General features: G+C 48.4%; 1 protein-coding gene across 1 annotated transcript in view; it reads right to left on the bottom strand.

Moving 5' to 3' along the window:
* The window catches only part of LOC123747267 (protein SSUH2 homolog), a 411,115-nt gene that overhangs the window by 297,340 nt on the left and 95,713 nt on the right, over nt 1–18,062 (bottom strand). The window contains exon 2 of the mRNA XM_069319781.1: nt 5,677–5,781. Within this exon, the coding sequence (XP_069175882.1) occupies nt 5,677–5,781 (105 nt within the window). The remainder of the gene's footprint in view (nt 1–5,676; nt 5,782–18,062) is intronic.

Genomic DNA, 18,062 nt, shown 5'->3' with positions numbered 1-18,062 from the left:
GAGAGAGAGAGAGAGAGAGAGAGAGAGAGAGAGAGAGAGAGAGAGAGAGAGAGAGAGAGAGAGAGAGAGAGAGAGAGAGAGAGAGAGAGAGAGAGAGAGAAGAGAGAGAGAGAGAGAGAGAGACATCCAACATGACACACACACATCACCTGGATAACGAGGGCCGCGCATGTCATACTTGCAAACGTCTGATTATTCCAGTCCATCTTCCTGTTTAGAGAGTACTTATAATAACTAGCTGAACCATCGCACCTATACGGATGTAATGGACAATTAGAAAGTCGAATTTGGTACTATTGAATTTGGACAAACTGGAAAATGTCATGTAAAGGCTCGCGCACTCCAGAAGCGTCTTGAACATCACCATCAAACTGTCTCTCCACCCTTCACTAAATACTCTTCAACACGAAGGAAACACTTCTTAAAATCAGGAAATTCTCTCCTGTCCTCCTAGACCTCAAACGGGCTTTTGACAACATTCTTCCCGCCAGCCAACCACCGGAGCTCCCTCGGCTGCTGATAAATACAAGGGAAAAAAATTACTCGCATGCCTAAAATTCTCCCCTCACAAGCCCAACCACTTGGGCTGGACGGTAGAGCGAAGGTCTCGCTTCATGCAGGTCGGCGTTCAATCCCCGACCGTCCAAGTGTTTGGGGACCATTCCTCCCCCCAGTCCTATCCCAAATCCTTATCCTGACCCCCTTTCCAATGCTATATAGTCGTAATGGCTTGGCGCTTTCCAGTTTTTAATTATAATCTCCCCTCACAAATAGAACCTTCAAAGTCTACACACAAACTCGCTTCCCGTGTAACATCCCTGTCAGATCGGGTGACCCACAAGGCTCCAGTCCAAGTCCATCATCCCTCTTCAGATATACCAAATATCCTCCCCCGTTCACCTCTCATCATACGAGGATGATCTAACATTTGCAGACGATGAGTCACAATAATGTGGCTGAAGATGTGATGACCAAAGCCCACGTCAGATGATGACGTTTCGGTCCGACCATTGTTAAGTCGTGTAATGGAATGAGAGTGGAAAAATAATACGATGAAATAGTATGCGATGAGTGGCGGGAAGAATGCAAGAAAGATGAAGATAAAAGTATAAGATTAAAGAAAAAAAGAGAAAAAGGTAAAAACAGAGAAAGAGAAGAATAAAGAGAATCAGGTAAAGAAAATGTTAGAAATAAGGTAATGAAAAGAAAAGAATAGGAAAAAGGGTATAAATAAGAAACAGTAAGAAAAAGATAAAAAAACAGTAATAAAAAAAAACTACAAGAAGCCTCACGCGAAGAGAAAAGTAAAGAAAATCTAGTTACGAAAGACACGAAAGAGAGACATGAACGAGAGCCTAGAACGTCTGGAGTTCTAGGCGCCAAACGTCTAACGTTAGAGTTAGGTTAGAAAAACGTCTAGAGTTAGGTTAGAACACTTTTGTCAACAGTAGATCATAACGTCGTGTACAAAACCATGACTATGGTTCCTATTGGGCAAGTTGTGCATCAGAGCCGATTCGACAAGACACCTGAACATTACCTCCGTCAGACATCATGTAATCATAATTAGTTTCATATAAGAACTGATCCCAAACGTAGTTCCTGTTAAGTTTTAAGATCTAGCATATATTAGTGAGAAGAAACCTTTCACTGCATACAAAATACTAAGTAGTTTAAGCACTGGCCAAATATCTCCAGGCAATCAAAGAATTAGGAAACATATGAAACTCGCCCTACCTCATACATGCAGAACGTAACCCAAGCAACCAACGTAATCCAAGCAACCAACGCACTGCTGAAAGCATACTGTCCCATGCGACACCTGGCGTTACCTCACATCACTTCAACCTGAGTCCTCCCTAAACTATCCTTGGGCAAAGATTCGTTTTCTTTAATAACGGGGTATACGGGGAATGTTGTAGAGATCGTGAGAGAAAACGCGGAAGTGAGAGAGGAAGGGGGAACTAGAAACTTTTAACAAAGTGAATGAGGATTGACTAGAGGAGAAGTAGAGGCAAAGGATGTGAGAGTGAAATACAGTTTAATTAAGTGGCTGTGTTGAGTTTAGTTTAGTTCATTTATTATGCACCCCATACCTATCCTGTGAGAGAGCTAGATGGGCAACTAAGATTGAACTATTCTCTCAGTTACATTTAACTCTGAAGTACTAAATAGCGTCGTACGAAATTAGGATTTCTGAAGTCGGTCAGAGTGTACCCTACTTCCCCACACCATCAAAATGCATTCCCCTCCGCCTTCCCGATCACATGACATCGGCTTCAACTTAACCACCGAACACCAGTTTATAAGAAAAAGCACTATAGGATGATCGCAAAATGCGTCCTTTGTGTATCAAGGTCATTTAAAGTCCACCCCCAGGAAGCAGCTCGTGACAGCTGACTAACACCCAAGTACCTATTTACTGCTAGGTAACAGGGGCATAGGGTGAAAGAAACTCTGCCCATTGTTTCTCGCCGGCGCCCGGGATCGAACCCGGGACCACAGGATCACAAGTCCAGCGTGCTGTCCGCTCGGCCGACCGGGTGACTTAATCTTCATCAATTAATCAATCAGCACTTTCTCCTTACAACTACTGGATCTCTGGCGTATGTTGGGAGCACACGCCGGGTGCTGGACGGGGCAGGGGAGTGTTCAACACTTTACTGCTGGATGAAGCCTTAACAACAACTTTCTCAAATGTCTCCCTCTCTCACAGCGGAACATTATCTACCAATAAAGGTTTTCTCCGATTCATTATCATCCAATAATGTCTTTCCCTGATACATTATCAACCAATAACGTGTTCCCCTGATACATTATCAGCCGATAACGTGTTGTGTTCCCTTGATATATTATCAACCAATAACGTGTTCCCCTGATACATTATCAATCAATAACGTCTTCCCCTGATACATTATCAACCAATAACGTGTTCCCCTAATACATTATCAACCGATAACGTCTTCCCCTGATACATTATCAACCAATAACGTCTTTCCCTGATACATTATCAATCAATAACGTGTTCCCCTAATACATTATCAACCAATAACGTCTTTCCCTGATACATTATCAACCAATAACGTCTTCCCCTAATACATTATCAACCAATAACGTCTTTCCCTGATACATTATCAACCAATAACGTCTTCCCCTGATACATTATCAACCAATAACGTCTTCCCCTGATACATTATCAACCAATAACGTCTTCCCCTGATACATTATCAAACAATAACGTCTTTCCCTGATACATTATCAACCAATAACGTCTTCCCCTGATACATTATCAATCAATAACGTCTTTCCCTGATACATTATCAACCAATAACGTGTTCCCCTGATACATTATCAACCAATAACGTCTTCCCCTGATACATTATCAATCAATAACGTCTTTCCCTGATACATTATCAACCAATAACGTCTTTCCCTGATACATTATCAACCAATAACGTCTTCCCCTGATACATTATCAACCAATAACGTTTTATACAGCATTTCCCTTCGGCATTTGCCTCACAATAAAGACAAGTATTAACTGATCTGTGTCTGATATACGTGACTGCAAGGACTAATAATTTTCCCTCTTGCCTAACACTCTGGCTGCTGATAGATACTGACGAGAGAATGTCGGATTGTCTGTTTGTCCATGGATGGAGGCCAGATGTATGGGGCTAGTCTCACCCAGCTTCTACGCAAATCATTTGAGGTATGGGAGTGTCATAGGCTATTCGGGGTCGGCCTCGGTGTCACACTTTTAGGAATATTAGCAACTAAACCTTCCCCCCCCCTCTCCTCCTCCCGTACCCTCTCTCACACCTTGCTATTGTCATGTTGTAAAGGTTGAAATATTGGCAGTGATGAGCGTAGACTTGTTTAGTATTTTCAATGGTTTCTTATACAGTAGAAATTTTCTAAGAGTTGCGAGAGGAGAAAAGTTTGAAGAGGGGCAGAGAGAACAAATCCACAAGGTCAGTGACGAGAGTTCGAACCTACGTCCAAGAGCATCCCAGAGAGAGGAAGAAAGGGGGAGAGAGGTGAAGAGGCGAAGAAGAGTGGAGAAGAGGGAGAGAGGGGGATGTTAGGGGGGATAGGGTTACCTTACCTTGCGGTTACCTTGCGTTGATTCCGGAGGCCTGAGGTCCCCGCGGCGCGGTCTGAGAGGAGTGGAGAGCTGAGGGTCTAGAGGAGGGGGGAAGGGGGAGAGGGGAGTTTGGGGCAAGGTGGGGAGGGGAAGGAGAGGGAAAAAGAGGGTAATAGGAAGAGAGACGTGAGGGGGAAGGACCAAGAGAGCCGGTCTCAGCCGGGTTTCCCCTCTAGTGTAAAACATACGGCTGCATTCTTTGAAATTTCAAATATTATTCCTCCCCAAATAGTCACCTCAATGTTTCTCATCCGTCTATCCCTGTCACGCTGACGGGATACGGGAGAGAGGTTCTTACAACTACTTTATAAAAGTCTCAAATAGATTTATACCTGCCCGAAACGCTTTGCGTAATAGTGGCTTTAGGCATTGTATATACTAGCTCTATCTATAAATCCATCAACTTTTCTATCTTACCTTGTATGTATGTACCTTACCTGAATACAAATTTATTTATTTATTTATTTATTTCCTGAACTGACCTGAGGATGCTGTTGAGGAATTCACATAAATTGTAAACTTTGCCCCTAGACAACTGACAGTTAATGTAAAAAATACAATTCAATACTTTTCCCCTCTTCTCTCTCTGTTCACGACTAAACCCCTTTACTGATATTCTAAACCAGAGTTTGAACAAGAACTGAGAGGCAGCGGAACACTCACCCGCGACACACAAAATAAGGATCTCTAAGAGGTAAACATACAATATATATATATAACAAGAGCTAAAACATGGAATTATGTCGCTAATTAAATAATGTTCAAAAACATTGTCAGTAACACTAACTGTGCTGAATTACGTTTCCTAAGTTACCCATCAACAGAAGCATGAATATTTCCGTTTTCTCTATTCACGTTAGCATCTCTGAGGAAGAAAACGGAGCCAACCCGACAAAGGATCACTTATTTGAACGGAGACTTTGTTAAAGTTTCATCCAGATCGTGTGGTATTGGCTTTGCCCAAGGTATATGCAACAGTGACAGACTTACCTTTCGTAGTTTAAATTTATCACCATTAGTGTCTGTATAATGATGCTGAGGATAATGTACTTTTGTATACCACGTCCTTATATGTTATAATTATATACATTTTGTTCATATTGATGGTGTAGGCCTATGTGGCCCAACGAGACCATATAAACATCACTTGTCATCCTTATCTAAAAGTGCCTCTGGGGAGCCGCCTGGAGGTAACCGCAGCTTTCTCAAGAGAGTGAGCTAGCAGCCTTGAGGTAGCTGGATATTGTAGCCCCAATGGAATCACCTACCATTAATGGCAAGCAAAACCATAGCTTCGGGTGTCTCAGTGGAACCCTTTATTCCTTGGGTAGGTGGGAACTACAAGGTTTCCGTGGGGCGTTCCTTTCACAACATCGGGGAAGCCGAAGGTATCTTTGGCGAGAATCTAATTAACCTCTTGGGTTGTAGGAGGATCTTGACAACTCTGAAGAGGCATTTGGAGTAACCTAGCGCCCTAGTCTCAAGGCTGGAGGGACTAGCCTGGTCTTAAAGGCTACAGCGAGACTTACCTGCCTCGAAGGAGAGCTGCTCGTAGCCGGTGAAGTGGTCCATGTGCTCCATGGGCGGGGCGGAGGGCACCACCGCCCCCTCCTCACACGCCTCGCTGTCATGACCTGCAGGAGAGAGATGCACACTGTTAGTCTTCGTCGAACTGCAGTTACTGTCGTGTGCCCAGGCTTTGTGGTGTTCTGGATATTGTGTATATTATCAGGCATATATAATCGTGATTATTTTTACTAGTACACAACACCACCCACACAATACCCCCCCACTATCACCCTCGCCGTCACCCACACCACCACCCTCGCCACCACCCACACCGTCACCCACACCACCACCACCGACACGGCCACCGACACCACCTCCTACACAGCCACCCACACCACCACCCCCCACACCGCCACCCACACCACCCCCTACACAGCCACCCACACCACCACCCCTCACACCGCCACCCACACCACCCCCTACACAGCCACCCACACCACCACCACCCACACGGCCACCCACACCACCCCCTACACAGCCACCCACACTACTACCCCCCACACCGCCACCCACACCACCCCCCACACCGCCACCCACACCACCCCCAACACCACCACCCACACCACCACCACCCACACGGCCACCCACACCACCCCCTACACAGTCACCCACACCACTACCCCCCACACGGCCACCCACACCACCCCCTACACAGTCACCCACACCACTACCCCCCACACGGCCACCCACACCACCCCCTACACAGCCACCCACACCACTGCCCCCCACACCGCCACCCACACCACCCCCACACCACCACCCACACCGCCCCCCACACCGCCACCCACACCACCCCCACACCACCCCCCACACCGCCCCCCACACCGCCACCCACACCAGGAGACAAACGTTGTGGCAATATTCAAACACTGGAGCAGACAGAAGACACTAAATTATAGACCAGTGTCCGTGACAAGTATCCCGGGTAAAGTACTTGAGGAAGTCATCAGGTTGAGAATGATGCAGCAACTGAAGGGAATCAACTCTGATTAGCATGAAATTAGACAGAAAAAGTCGTACTGACAAAAGTGATGGAGTTTTACGACAAGGTTACTAAAATAAGACAGGAAAATGAAGGCTGGGTACACTGTACTTTTATACAATATTTTTCTAGAAAGTCACTTTTTCTAGAAAGTCACTTTTTCTAGAAACTCACTTTTTCTAGAAACTCACTTTTTCTAGAAAGTCACTTTTTCTAGAAAGTCACTTTTTCTATAAAGTCACTTTTTCTAGAAACTCACTTTTTCTAGAAACTCACTTTTTCTAGAAACTCACTTTTTCTAGAAAAGAACATCGAAAAGAAAATATAAGAACATCGTTTAGACACCTAAATCAGGACTCCTTCAAGACAATCTACACACGTGTGGTCGACCAGTATTGCACCAGCATGGAATTTGCAACTTGTGAAGCATAAAGCTAAAAAAATTAAAAAGTATGAAGGTTTACCACAAGGTTGGTGCTAAAGTTAAGAGGGTTAAGCTATGAGAACAGGCTACTGGATCTACAACCTAGCCGTACAGGATAGACAAAAATTGGATATGATCACAACATTCAAGATACTGAGAAGAATAGACAGGATGAACAAGGATAGCCTCTTCACAATGGAGAGGAAGTAGGAGAAGATGACACAAGTGGAAGCTGTTAGTTTAAGAGAAGAAGGAATGTAAATAAATACTCGTACCTTATTCGGGAGGTCAACAAGTGGAATGCACTGAAAGCAGTTGAGGAAGCCACCTCCATCCAAAACTTTAAACCCAGATTCAACAAAGAATTTAAACGTCAAAATAGACGGGGGCAGACAGAGCTAGATAGACCTCACTTCCCCGTAGACAGTGACAGGTAAATTTATCACCACCACCCCCACACCACCCACCTCCAACACCACCACCAGCCCCCAACACCCCCACCACCATCAACACCCCCACCACCAGCCCCCAACACCACCCCCACCCCCAACACGGTCATCAGGTCAACCACTTGCCTCCCTCGCGATAACTAACTCGCATAATTTATACAGGGACCAAAAAGATGAGCTAGTCATTAGGGAGTCGTGGGTGCTATTTCCATATCTACAAGTTCCGGGCGCTTGTGTGAGCAGTGTGTGTGTGTTTGTGTGTGTGTGTGTGTGTGTGTGTGTGTGTGTGTGTGTGTGTGTGTGTGTGTGTGTGTGTGTGTGTGTGTGTGTGTGTGTGTGTGTGTGTGTGTTACACTCAAGTCTTCACACCAACCATTGTCTTACACTTTCATAATCATTTTAAATTTTAACACGAAAAGGAAGCTATATTTTGACCTAATACTATTCTATGTACATATGTGATATTGTACATATGATATATATGTACATACTATATTGTATATTTGATATTTATAATATAAATTGGGACCAGGTTTTTTTTAAATATACACTGAATTATTGGAGCAAGTCAAATAGTCCAAATTAGGCAGTCCCCGTGGCGTAGTGGTAAAACACTCGCCTGGCGTTTCCCGAGCTATGGCCTGGGTTCGTATCTTGGCCGGAGAGGATTGACTGGGCGCCAATCCTTAATTGTAGCCTCTATTCACCAAGCAGTGAATGGGTACCTGGGGCCAGATTCACGAAGCAGTTACACAAGCACTTACGAACGTGTACATCTTTTCTCAATGTTTGGCGGCTGTGTTTCCAATTACTAAACAGTTAATGAGCTCGGAAGCACCAGGAGGCTGTTTATAACAATAACAACAGTTGATTGGCAAGTTTTCATGCTTGTAAACTGTTTAATAAATGTAACCAAAGCCGTGAGAGACTGACGAAAGATGTACACGTTCGTAAGTACTTGCGTAACTACTTCGTGAATCTGGCCCCTGGTTGTTAAGCAATTTGGCGGGTCGTATTCCGCGGAAAATTAGGATTAAGGACCTGCCTGAAACGCTATGTGTTAGTGGCTGTACAAGAATGTAACAACTTTTGTATATATATATAAATAAAATACTGACTGATGTTAATGTTAATTTGTTTTTTGTGAACCCGACGGCCGTTTATTTTCACGACTCAACTCAACCCATCCTCACACTAGGCTGTTTAAAGCAGCGGCCGGCCTCCCCACACGCATTCTTAATTTTATTACATACAGAAATCACAATAACGTGATGCATCAATGAACAAATCCACAAGGGCCGTGACGAGGATTCGAACCTGCGTCTGTTTTTCTTCATAATTTTATCATACTGTGTATTAAAAATTGGTTTGTTCTCATATATAATATTATTATACATCCAAATTCTATGAATAGTTAGGCGTAGGTTAGGTGTTTAGGTTCTGTTGGCGTTGATTTGTATTTGAAGTACGTGGGTGAAGCATTTATAGCGTTGTGGTTCGAACAGTAGACGTGAGCGAAGCACTTGTTCCGGAAGTGTTCGGACGTCATCAGTTGTGCAGCCCCGACCTCGCATACAAAGATCCAAGCTAGTTAATCCAGTCGCCAAACCCCAGCTGTTTATGAATGAAAAACGGTTTACACACGACTCACAACTGATGACGTCCGAACACTTCCGGAACAAGTGGTTCGTTGACAACTTTTGTTCGAACCACAACGCTGTAAACAGCCCGTCCTCCAAACAAAGATCCAAAAGTGATTCCATGCACCCGCCAAACCCCCTGTTTATGAATGAAAAGCGGTTTACTCACAACTGCTGACGTTCGAACATATCCGGAACAAGTGTTTCACTGACGAATTTTGTTCGAATCACAACGTTATAAATGCTTCACCCACGTACTACAAATACAAATAATCGCCAATAGAACCTAAACACCTAACCTAACCATTGCCTAAATATGCACAATGTGCTAATATATAATAATATTTATTTATATATGAGAAAACTTCTATTTTGAATGAACGTCATGTTAAAATTGTTGAATGCGTCTTGGGGTCGACCGCTGGATGGAATGGCCTTAGTCTGAGGACGGGTTGGGTGTTTAATAGCCTGGTTGACCAGACCACTAACCTTTGACTAGACCTCAGGGACGTCGATTGTCAGTACCACCCAGGTGTACTGTCTCGCCCCCCCCCCCCTGCCCTCCCCAACCCCCCAACCCCCACCCTTCCACAAGCACCCCACCTCAGGTCCCCCCCCCCCACAAGCACCCCACCTCAGGTCCCCCCCCCACAAACACCACAGCTCAGTCCCCCCCCCCCACAAACACCCCACCTCAGGTCTCCCCCACAAACACCCCACCCCAGGCCTCCCCCCCCCCCATCTCCCCCCACCCCCCAAACACCGACAACCTCACAAGTTTGAACATTTTACAACAGCGAGAAAACTTTGCCTCCAACACGTAAATTGTTGAGCTAAAATATGCATGGAGGTGAACTGCTAACATAGACGGCACTTAACGGCTGCCTCGAGGAGCAGCAGCAGCAGCAGGAACAGCAGAAGAAGCAGGAGCAGGAGCAGAAGGACGAGGAGGAATCATCTCCACCTCACCAAAGGGGGGCTCCACCCCCCGACCTCACCAAGGGGGTCCACCCCCTCCCGGAGGTCTACCCCCCCCCCCCCCCCTTCAGCCAACATAAGGGCAATTCGTAAGACTGACAGAAGCATAACGACCACTTAAGTGCTTTTTATAGCTAGTTACGACCCTTCCTCACGTTTTGTGAGTGCTTGTGTATATGTCCTTTGGGGGTGTGGAGGTGGTGTGTGTGTGTGTGTGTTCGCGGGTGTTTGTGTGTTTGTGTGTGTGTGTGTGTGTTCGCGGGTGTTTGTGTGTGTGTGTGTGTGTTCGCGGGTGTTTGTGTGTGTGTGTGTGTGTTCGCGGGTGTTTGTGTGTGTGTGTGTTCGAGGGTGTTTGTGTGTTTGTGTGTGTGTGTGTGTGTTCGCGGGTGTTTGTGTGTGTGTGTGTGTGTTCGCGGGTGTTTGTGTGTGTGTGTGTGTGTTCGCGGGTGTTTGTGTGTGTGTGTGTGTGTTCGCGGGTGTTTGTGTGTGTGTGTGTGTTCGCGGGTGTGTGTGTGTGTGTGTGTTCGCGGGTGTTTGTGTGTGCGTGTGTGTGTGTGTGTGTGTGTGTTCGCGGGTGTTTGTGTGTGTGTGTGTGTGTTCGCGGGTGTTTGTGTGTTTGTGTGTGTGTGTGTTCGCGGGTGTTTGTGTGTGTGTGTGTGTGTTCGCGGGTGTTTGTGTGTGTACTCACCTAATTGTACTCACCTAATTGTGCTTGCGGGGGTTGAGCTCTGGCTCTTTGGTCCCGCCTCTCAACCGTCAATCAACTGGTGTACAGATTCCTGAGCCTATTGGGCTCTATCATATCTACATTTGAAACTGTGAATGGAGTCAGCCTCCACCACATCACTTCCTAATGCATTCCATTTGCTAACTACTCTGACACTGAAAAAGTTCTTTCTAACGTCTCTGTGGCTCATTTGGGTACTCAGCTTCCACCTGTGTCCCCTTGTTCGCGTCCCACCAGTGTTGAAAAGTTCATCCTTGTTTACCCGGTCGATTCCCCTGAGGATTTGTGTGTGTGTGTGTGTGTGTGTGTGTGTGTGTGTGTGTGTGTGTGTGTGTTCGCGGGTGTTTGTGTGTGTGTGTGTGTGTGTGTGTGTGTGTTCGCGGGTGTTTGTGTGTGTGTGTGTGTGTGTGTGTGTGTGTGTGTGTTCGCGGGTGTGCGTGTGTGTGCGCGTGTGTGTGTGTTCGCGGGTGTTTGTGTGTGTGTGTGTGTGTGTGTGTGTGTGTGTGTGTTCGCGGGTGTGCGTGTGTGTGCGCGTGTGTGTGTGTTCGCGGGTGTTTGTGTGTGTGTGTGTGTGTGTGTGTGTTCGCGGGTGTTTGTGTGTTTGTGTGTGTGTGTGTGTGTGTGTGTGTGTGTGTGTGTGTGTGTGTGTGTGTGTGTTCGCGGGTGTTTGTGTGTTTGTGTGTGTTTGTGTGTGTGTGTGTTCGCGGGTGTTTGTGTGTTTGTGTGTGTGTGTGTTCGCGGGTGTTTGTGTGTTTGTGTGTGTTTGTGTGTGTGTGTGTTCGCGGGTGTTTGTGTGTGTGTGTGTTCGCGGGTGTTTGTGTGTGTGTGTGTTCGCGGGTGTTTGTGTGTTTGTGTGTGTGTGTGTTCGCGGGTGTTTGTGTGTTTGTGTGTGTGTGTGTTCGCGGGTGTTTGTGTGTTTGTGTGTGTGTGTGTTCGCGGGTGTTTGTGTGTTTGTGTGTGTGTGTGTGTGTGTGTGTGTGTGTGTGTGTGTGTGTGTGTGTGTGTGTGTGTGTTCGCGGGTGTTTGTGTGTGTGTGTGTGTGTGTGTGTGTGTGTGTGTGTGTGTTCGCGGGTGTGCGTGTGTGTGTGTGTGTGTTTACTAGTTGTGTTTACTAGTTGTGTGTGTGTGTGTGTGTTCGCGGGTGTTTGTGTGTGTGTATGTGTGTGTGTTCGCGGGTGTTTGTGTGTGTGCGCGTGTGTGTGTGTTCGCGGGTGTTTGTGTGTTTGTGTGTGTGTGTGTTCGCGGGTGTTTGTGTGTTTGTGTGTGTGTGTGTGTGTGTTCGCGGGTGTTTGTGTATTTGTGTGTGTGTGTGTGTGTGTGTGTGTGTGTTCGCGGGTGTGCGTGTGTGTGTGTGTTTACTAGTTGTGTTTACTAGTTGTGTGTGTGTGTGTGTGTGTTCGCGGGTGTTTGTGTGTTTGTGTGTGTGTGTGTTCGCGGGTGTTTGTGTGTGCGTGTGTGTGTGTGGGGGGGGGGAAGGGGTTTGTGTTGTACTTCAGCTCCTCAAACATCGTCTTATACCTCTCATTCGTTTGCTTTGGCAGGTCCTATATTTCCTAACCTAACCTAACCGAGGACCCTAGAATAGAAAACACGACAGCCTGCCAATTTTGCTTGTCACTATGATTGCCATCCCATGACCACCCCAGCCCCATCACCCCCCACCCCATGACCACCCCAGCCCCATCACCCCCACCCCATGACCACCCCAGCCCCATCACCCCCCACCCCATGACCACCCCAGCCCCATCACCCCCACCCCATGACCACCCCAGCCCCATCACCCCCACCCCATGACCACCCCAGCCCCATCACCCCCACCCCATGACCACCCCAGCCCCATCACCCCCCACCCCATGACCACCCCAGCCCCATCACCCCCACCCCATGACCACCCCAGCCCCATCACCCCCCACCCCATGACCACCCCAGCCCCATCACCCCCACCCCATGACCACCCCAGCCCCATCACCCCCACCCCATGACCACCCCAGCCCCATCACCCCCACCCTATGACCACCCCAGCCCCATCACCCCCCACCCCATGACCACCCCAGCCCCATCACCCCCACCCATGACCACCCCAGCTCCATCAACCCCCACCCCATGACCACCCCAGCCCCATCACCCCCCACCCCATGACCACCCCAGCCCCATCACCCCCACCCCATGACCACCCCAGCTCCATCACCCCCACCCCATGACCACCCCAGCCCCATCACCCCCCACCCCATGACCACCCCAGCCCCATCACCCCCCCACCCCATGACCACCCCAGCCCCATCACCCCCACCCCATGACCACCCCAGCCCCATCACCCCCACCCCATGACCACCCCAGCCCCATCACCCCCACCCCATGACCACCCCAGCTCCATCACCCCCCACCCCATGACCACCCCAGCTCCATCAACCCCCACCCCATGACCACCCCAGCCCCATCACCCCCCACCCATGACCACCCCAGCCCCATCACCCCCACCCCATGACCACCCCAGCCCCATCACCCCCACCCCATGACCACGCCAGCCCCATCACCCTCACCCCATGACCACCCCAGCCCCATCACCCTCACCCCATGACCACCCCAGCCCCATCACCCCCACCCCATGACCACCCCAGCTCCATCACCCTCACCCCATGACCACCCCAGCCCCATCACCCCACCCCATCACCCCCACCATCACCACCCCAGCCCCATCACCCTCATGACCACCCCAGCCCCATCACCCCCACCCCATGACCACCCCAGCCCCATCACCCCCACCCCATGACCACCCCAGCCCCATCACCCTCACCCCATGACCACCCCAGCCCCATCACCCCCACCCCATGACCACCCCAGCTCCATCACCCTCACCCCATGACCACCCCAGCCCCATCACCCCCACCCCATGACCACCCCAGCCCCATCACCCCACCCCATCACCCCCACCATCACCACCCCAGCCCCATCACCCTCATGACCACCCCAGCCCCATCACCCCTACCCCATGACCACCCCAGCCCCATCACCCCTACCCCATGACCACCCCAGCCCCATCACCCCTACCCCATGACCTCCCCAGCCCCATCACCCCCCACCCCATGAACACCCCAGCCCCATCACCCCCACCCCATGACCACCCCAGCCCCATCACCCCACCCCATCACCCCCACCATCACCACCCCAGCCCCATCACCCTCATGACCACCCCAGCCCCATCACCCCCCACCCCATGACCACCCCAGCCCCATCACCCCCCCCCATGACCACCCCAGCCCCATCACCCCCACCATAAACTAACTAAACCTTCCTAGGCCTAATTACTCACTATCTGAGGCCTAATATAGTGCATGTGTGTGTGATGTATTAAGCCTAGGAATCTTTAAGTGTGTTTTTAGCTTCATTTTGTCGGGCTATAAAGTGAATAGTACCAAAATCTACTATCTAATTACTTAGTACGTCCAACTTTGTACTATGGGGCACATGGTTACAAAAACTAGTGTCTACAGAAGAGGATGGGTTGAATAATAATGACCTAGAACTCTTGTAGATCACTGCTGATTGATGATGGTAAATGAGTTATAATGATACTTAACGATGAGTAAGGATTGATGATGAATGAGGGCAGGTCATTATTGATGTATGATGACCCAGGGTGGTCAACAATGACTATTGTGATGAGTTCCAGGCGATGATGACAGCCAATCCTTGGATAGTTATGTATAATAATACTGTCATTCATTATACACCGTCTGCTGTAGAGAGAAATAATGCATGGTATGAATGTGCTGTATACACACACACACACACACACACACACACACACACACACACACACACACACACACACACACACACACACACACAGACGTATATACAGAGAGAGACTCGAGCGCCAGGTGGCCCTTGAGGGCCAGCTAGGCACTCGTCCCTCAAGCGATCAACTCACATGAAGACCGCAAGGTGGCGGGTCTGGCCATCTCTGGGGACCAGGAGCCTGGGCCCCGGAGCTGCGTCCTGCGGCAGGTCGTCTCGCGAAACTTCTTCAGCTCCCTGCGGTTGCCCCTGCGGGAGAACCTGGGGGAGCCGCAGGGGGAGTAAGAGGGCAGGAACTGCTCCTCCTCTTCAATAATCTTCTCAACCATCGGATGAACGCCTCCGGAGACCAGCGAACCGTACCCGAGCGGGGAGTCCTTCGTCGTCGCCGCCGTCGGGAAAAATATCTCGCTACGTTGCATATTGGCGTCGGCAGATATATATAGATATATATATTATACAGGATATATCTGCCAAGTGTTGCTAGGGATTACTTCATCACTTATCAAAGTTCTCACGGGGACTAAACTACTTTTTGTGTGTACGTTTGAGGCTGTTCAAGTCATTATGTAGGCGAGGGAGTTGTGACCGACGCTACATGGCTACACGGGGAACTGGTTCATACACCACATTTTGGGCCACACTTGTTTTCAGTCTTTGGTAAACATGTTGTCTTTTGTTTATCGTGTGTGGGTGGCATGGCCTCCAGGCGGTGCCACCTGCCTTCTGGCACACCCGGAGCCTTGCGAGGTGGTGCACCCTAGCGACGACCTCCACTAGTACACGGACACCCACGCCTGGCTTCCTTGATGTTGATCTCAAATAGTTTCCTTAAAACCAAACAAATATTATAAGAATATTTTAAAATTATATTTTTAAGTATTATTTTGTTTTCAATAAACATTTACAAAACAAAGACACGTAATGTTCCCATATATAATCTCCCAGAGGAGCTGGAGGGTGCTGAACGAGCCTACACGAGCATTAGGCCTACCCACGTATCACTTGGCCTACAGAAAATGGGTAAAATGAACAAGGAGATAATACCGACCACATACTCGCGTCACCGGGCACCACACACACCCCCCAATAGGTCACCAACCTCCACGTCAGACTCTTGAAGGGTAAGACCCCGGGACCCAACAACTGAAACTCAACACCGAGGGCAACACACACACACACACACACACACACACACACACACACACACACACACACACACACACACATACACACACACACACACACACACACACACACACACACACACACACACACATACACACACACACACACACACACGCAGGGAAATCATGCCTAACAAACCTTTAGCAATTTTATGATAAAATAACAAGGATAAGGCAGGACAGAGAAGGCTGGGCAGACTGCATATTTCTAGACTGCCAAAAGACCTTTGATACAGTACCGCACATGAGACTGCTTTACAAACTTGAGAGTTAGGCAGGAGTAAGCGGAAAGGCCCTAGTATGGGTAAGGAACTACCTAACAGGGAGGAGCCAGAGAGTAATGGTAAGGGGCGAGAAGTCGGACAGGCGAACAGTAACGAGTGGAGTACCTCAAGGATCGGTGCTGGGACCAATCCTCTTTCTAATTTACGCAAATGATATGTTTACAGGAATGGAATCCTACATGTCAATATTGGCGGATGACGCAAAATTAATGAGAAGAGTTGTGACAGATGAGGATTGCAGGATCCTCCAAGAGGTTGCAAGAGGACAGGTTGCAGAGATGGTCAGAGAAATGGCTACTGGAGTTCAACACGAGCAAATGTATTGTAATGGAAATGGGATCAGGTAATAGGCGACCAAAGGGACAGTACACAATAAAGGGGAACTGCCTACCTGTAACGATTCGAGAAAGAGACCTGGGAGCGGACGTAACACCTAACCTAACTACTGAGGCACATATAAATAGGATAACGACAGTAGCGTACTCTACACTGGCGAAAGTTAGAACTTCATTCAGAAACCTAAATGAGGAGGCTTTTAGGGCGCTTTACACTGCCTACGTGAGACCAGTCTTAGAGTATGCAGCGCCATCATGGAGCCCCCACCTGAAGAAACACATAAGGAAACTGGAAAAGGTTCAGAAGTTTGCGACGAGGCTTGTCCCAGAGTTACGAGGGATGGGATATGAAGAGCACCTGAAGGAACTGAACCTTACGACATTAGAAAAAAGAAGGGAGAGCGGGGATATGATAGGAACATATAAAATACTCAGGGGAATTGACAGAGTGGAAATAAACGAAATGTTTACACGTAAGAGTAACAGAACGAGGGGACATGGGTGGAAGCTTGAAACTCAGATGAGTCACAGAGATGTTAGGAAGTTTTCTTTTAGCGTGAGAGTAGTGGAAAAATGGAATGCACTTAAGGAGCAGGTTGTGGAAGCAAACTCTATTCATAATTTTAAAACTAGGCATGATAGGGAAATAGGACCACAATCATTGCTGTAAACAACCGATGCTCGAAAGGCGGGATCCAAGAGTCAATGCTCGATCCTGCAGACACAACTAGGTGAGTATAACTAGGTGAGTACACACTTATACACACATACACACACACACACACACACACACACGCTCCTGCAAGAACCAACACTACTTAGCAACAGTATCACCCCAACCACTCCACATATTCACAACCATCTACAACACTACCAATTACACACCCCCACCCCCACACACTACACCCACACCCCCCCCCACACCCCCCTCCCTCACATCACACTGTGTATAACGACCTGTCATCTTTAAAGTTGTCCCAACACGTGCAACTACACCTTAGGGAACTTTCAAAACAAATCAATACATGTTGTATGGATAACGTTATTATGAGATACTCTGACCCCCATAACCTGCTCCCCCACATTCACAACCCCACAGGCTGCTTCCCCGCATTCACAACCCCACAGGCTGCTTCCCCGCATTCACAACCCCACAACCTGCTCCCCCACAGACAACCATACAAACTGCTTCCCACACAGACATCTCCACAAAGTGCTCCTCCACAGACAACCCCACAAACTACACCTCTACACTGCAACACAGACCACGACTAAAAAGTCAACACTCCCACACCCACACCCACCCACACACACACACACACACACACACACACACACACACACACACACACACACACACACACACACACACACCCACACACCCCCCCCCCCACACACACACACACACACACACACACACACACACACACACACACACACACACACACACACACACACACACACACACACCCACCCACACCCACACACACCCACACCCACACACACACACACACACACACACACACACACACACACACACAC

The sequence above is a fragment of the Procambarus clarkii genome, chromosome 94 (genome assembly GCF_040958095.1).
Source record: "Procambarus clarkii isolate CNS0578487 chromosome 94, FALCON_Pclarkii_2.0, whole genome shotgun sequence".
NCBI lineage: Eukaryota > Metazoa > Arthropoda > Malacostraca > Decapoda > Cambaridae > Procambarus > Procambarus clarkii.
This window is presented reverse-complemented; position numbering and strand designations above follow the sequence as displayed.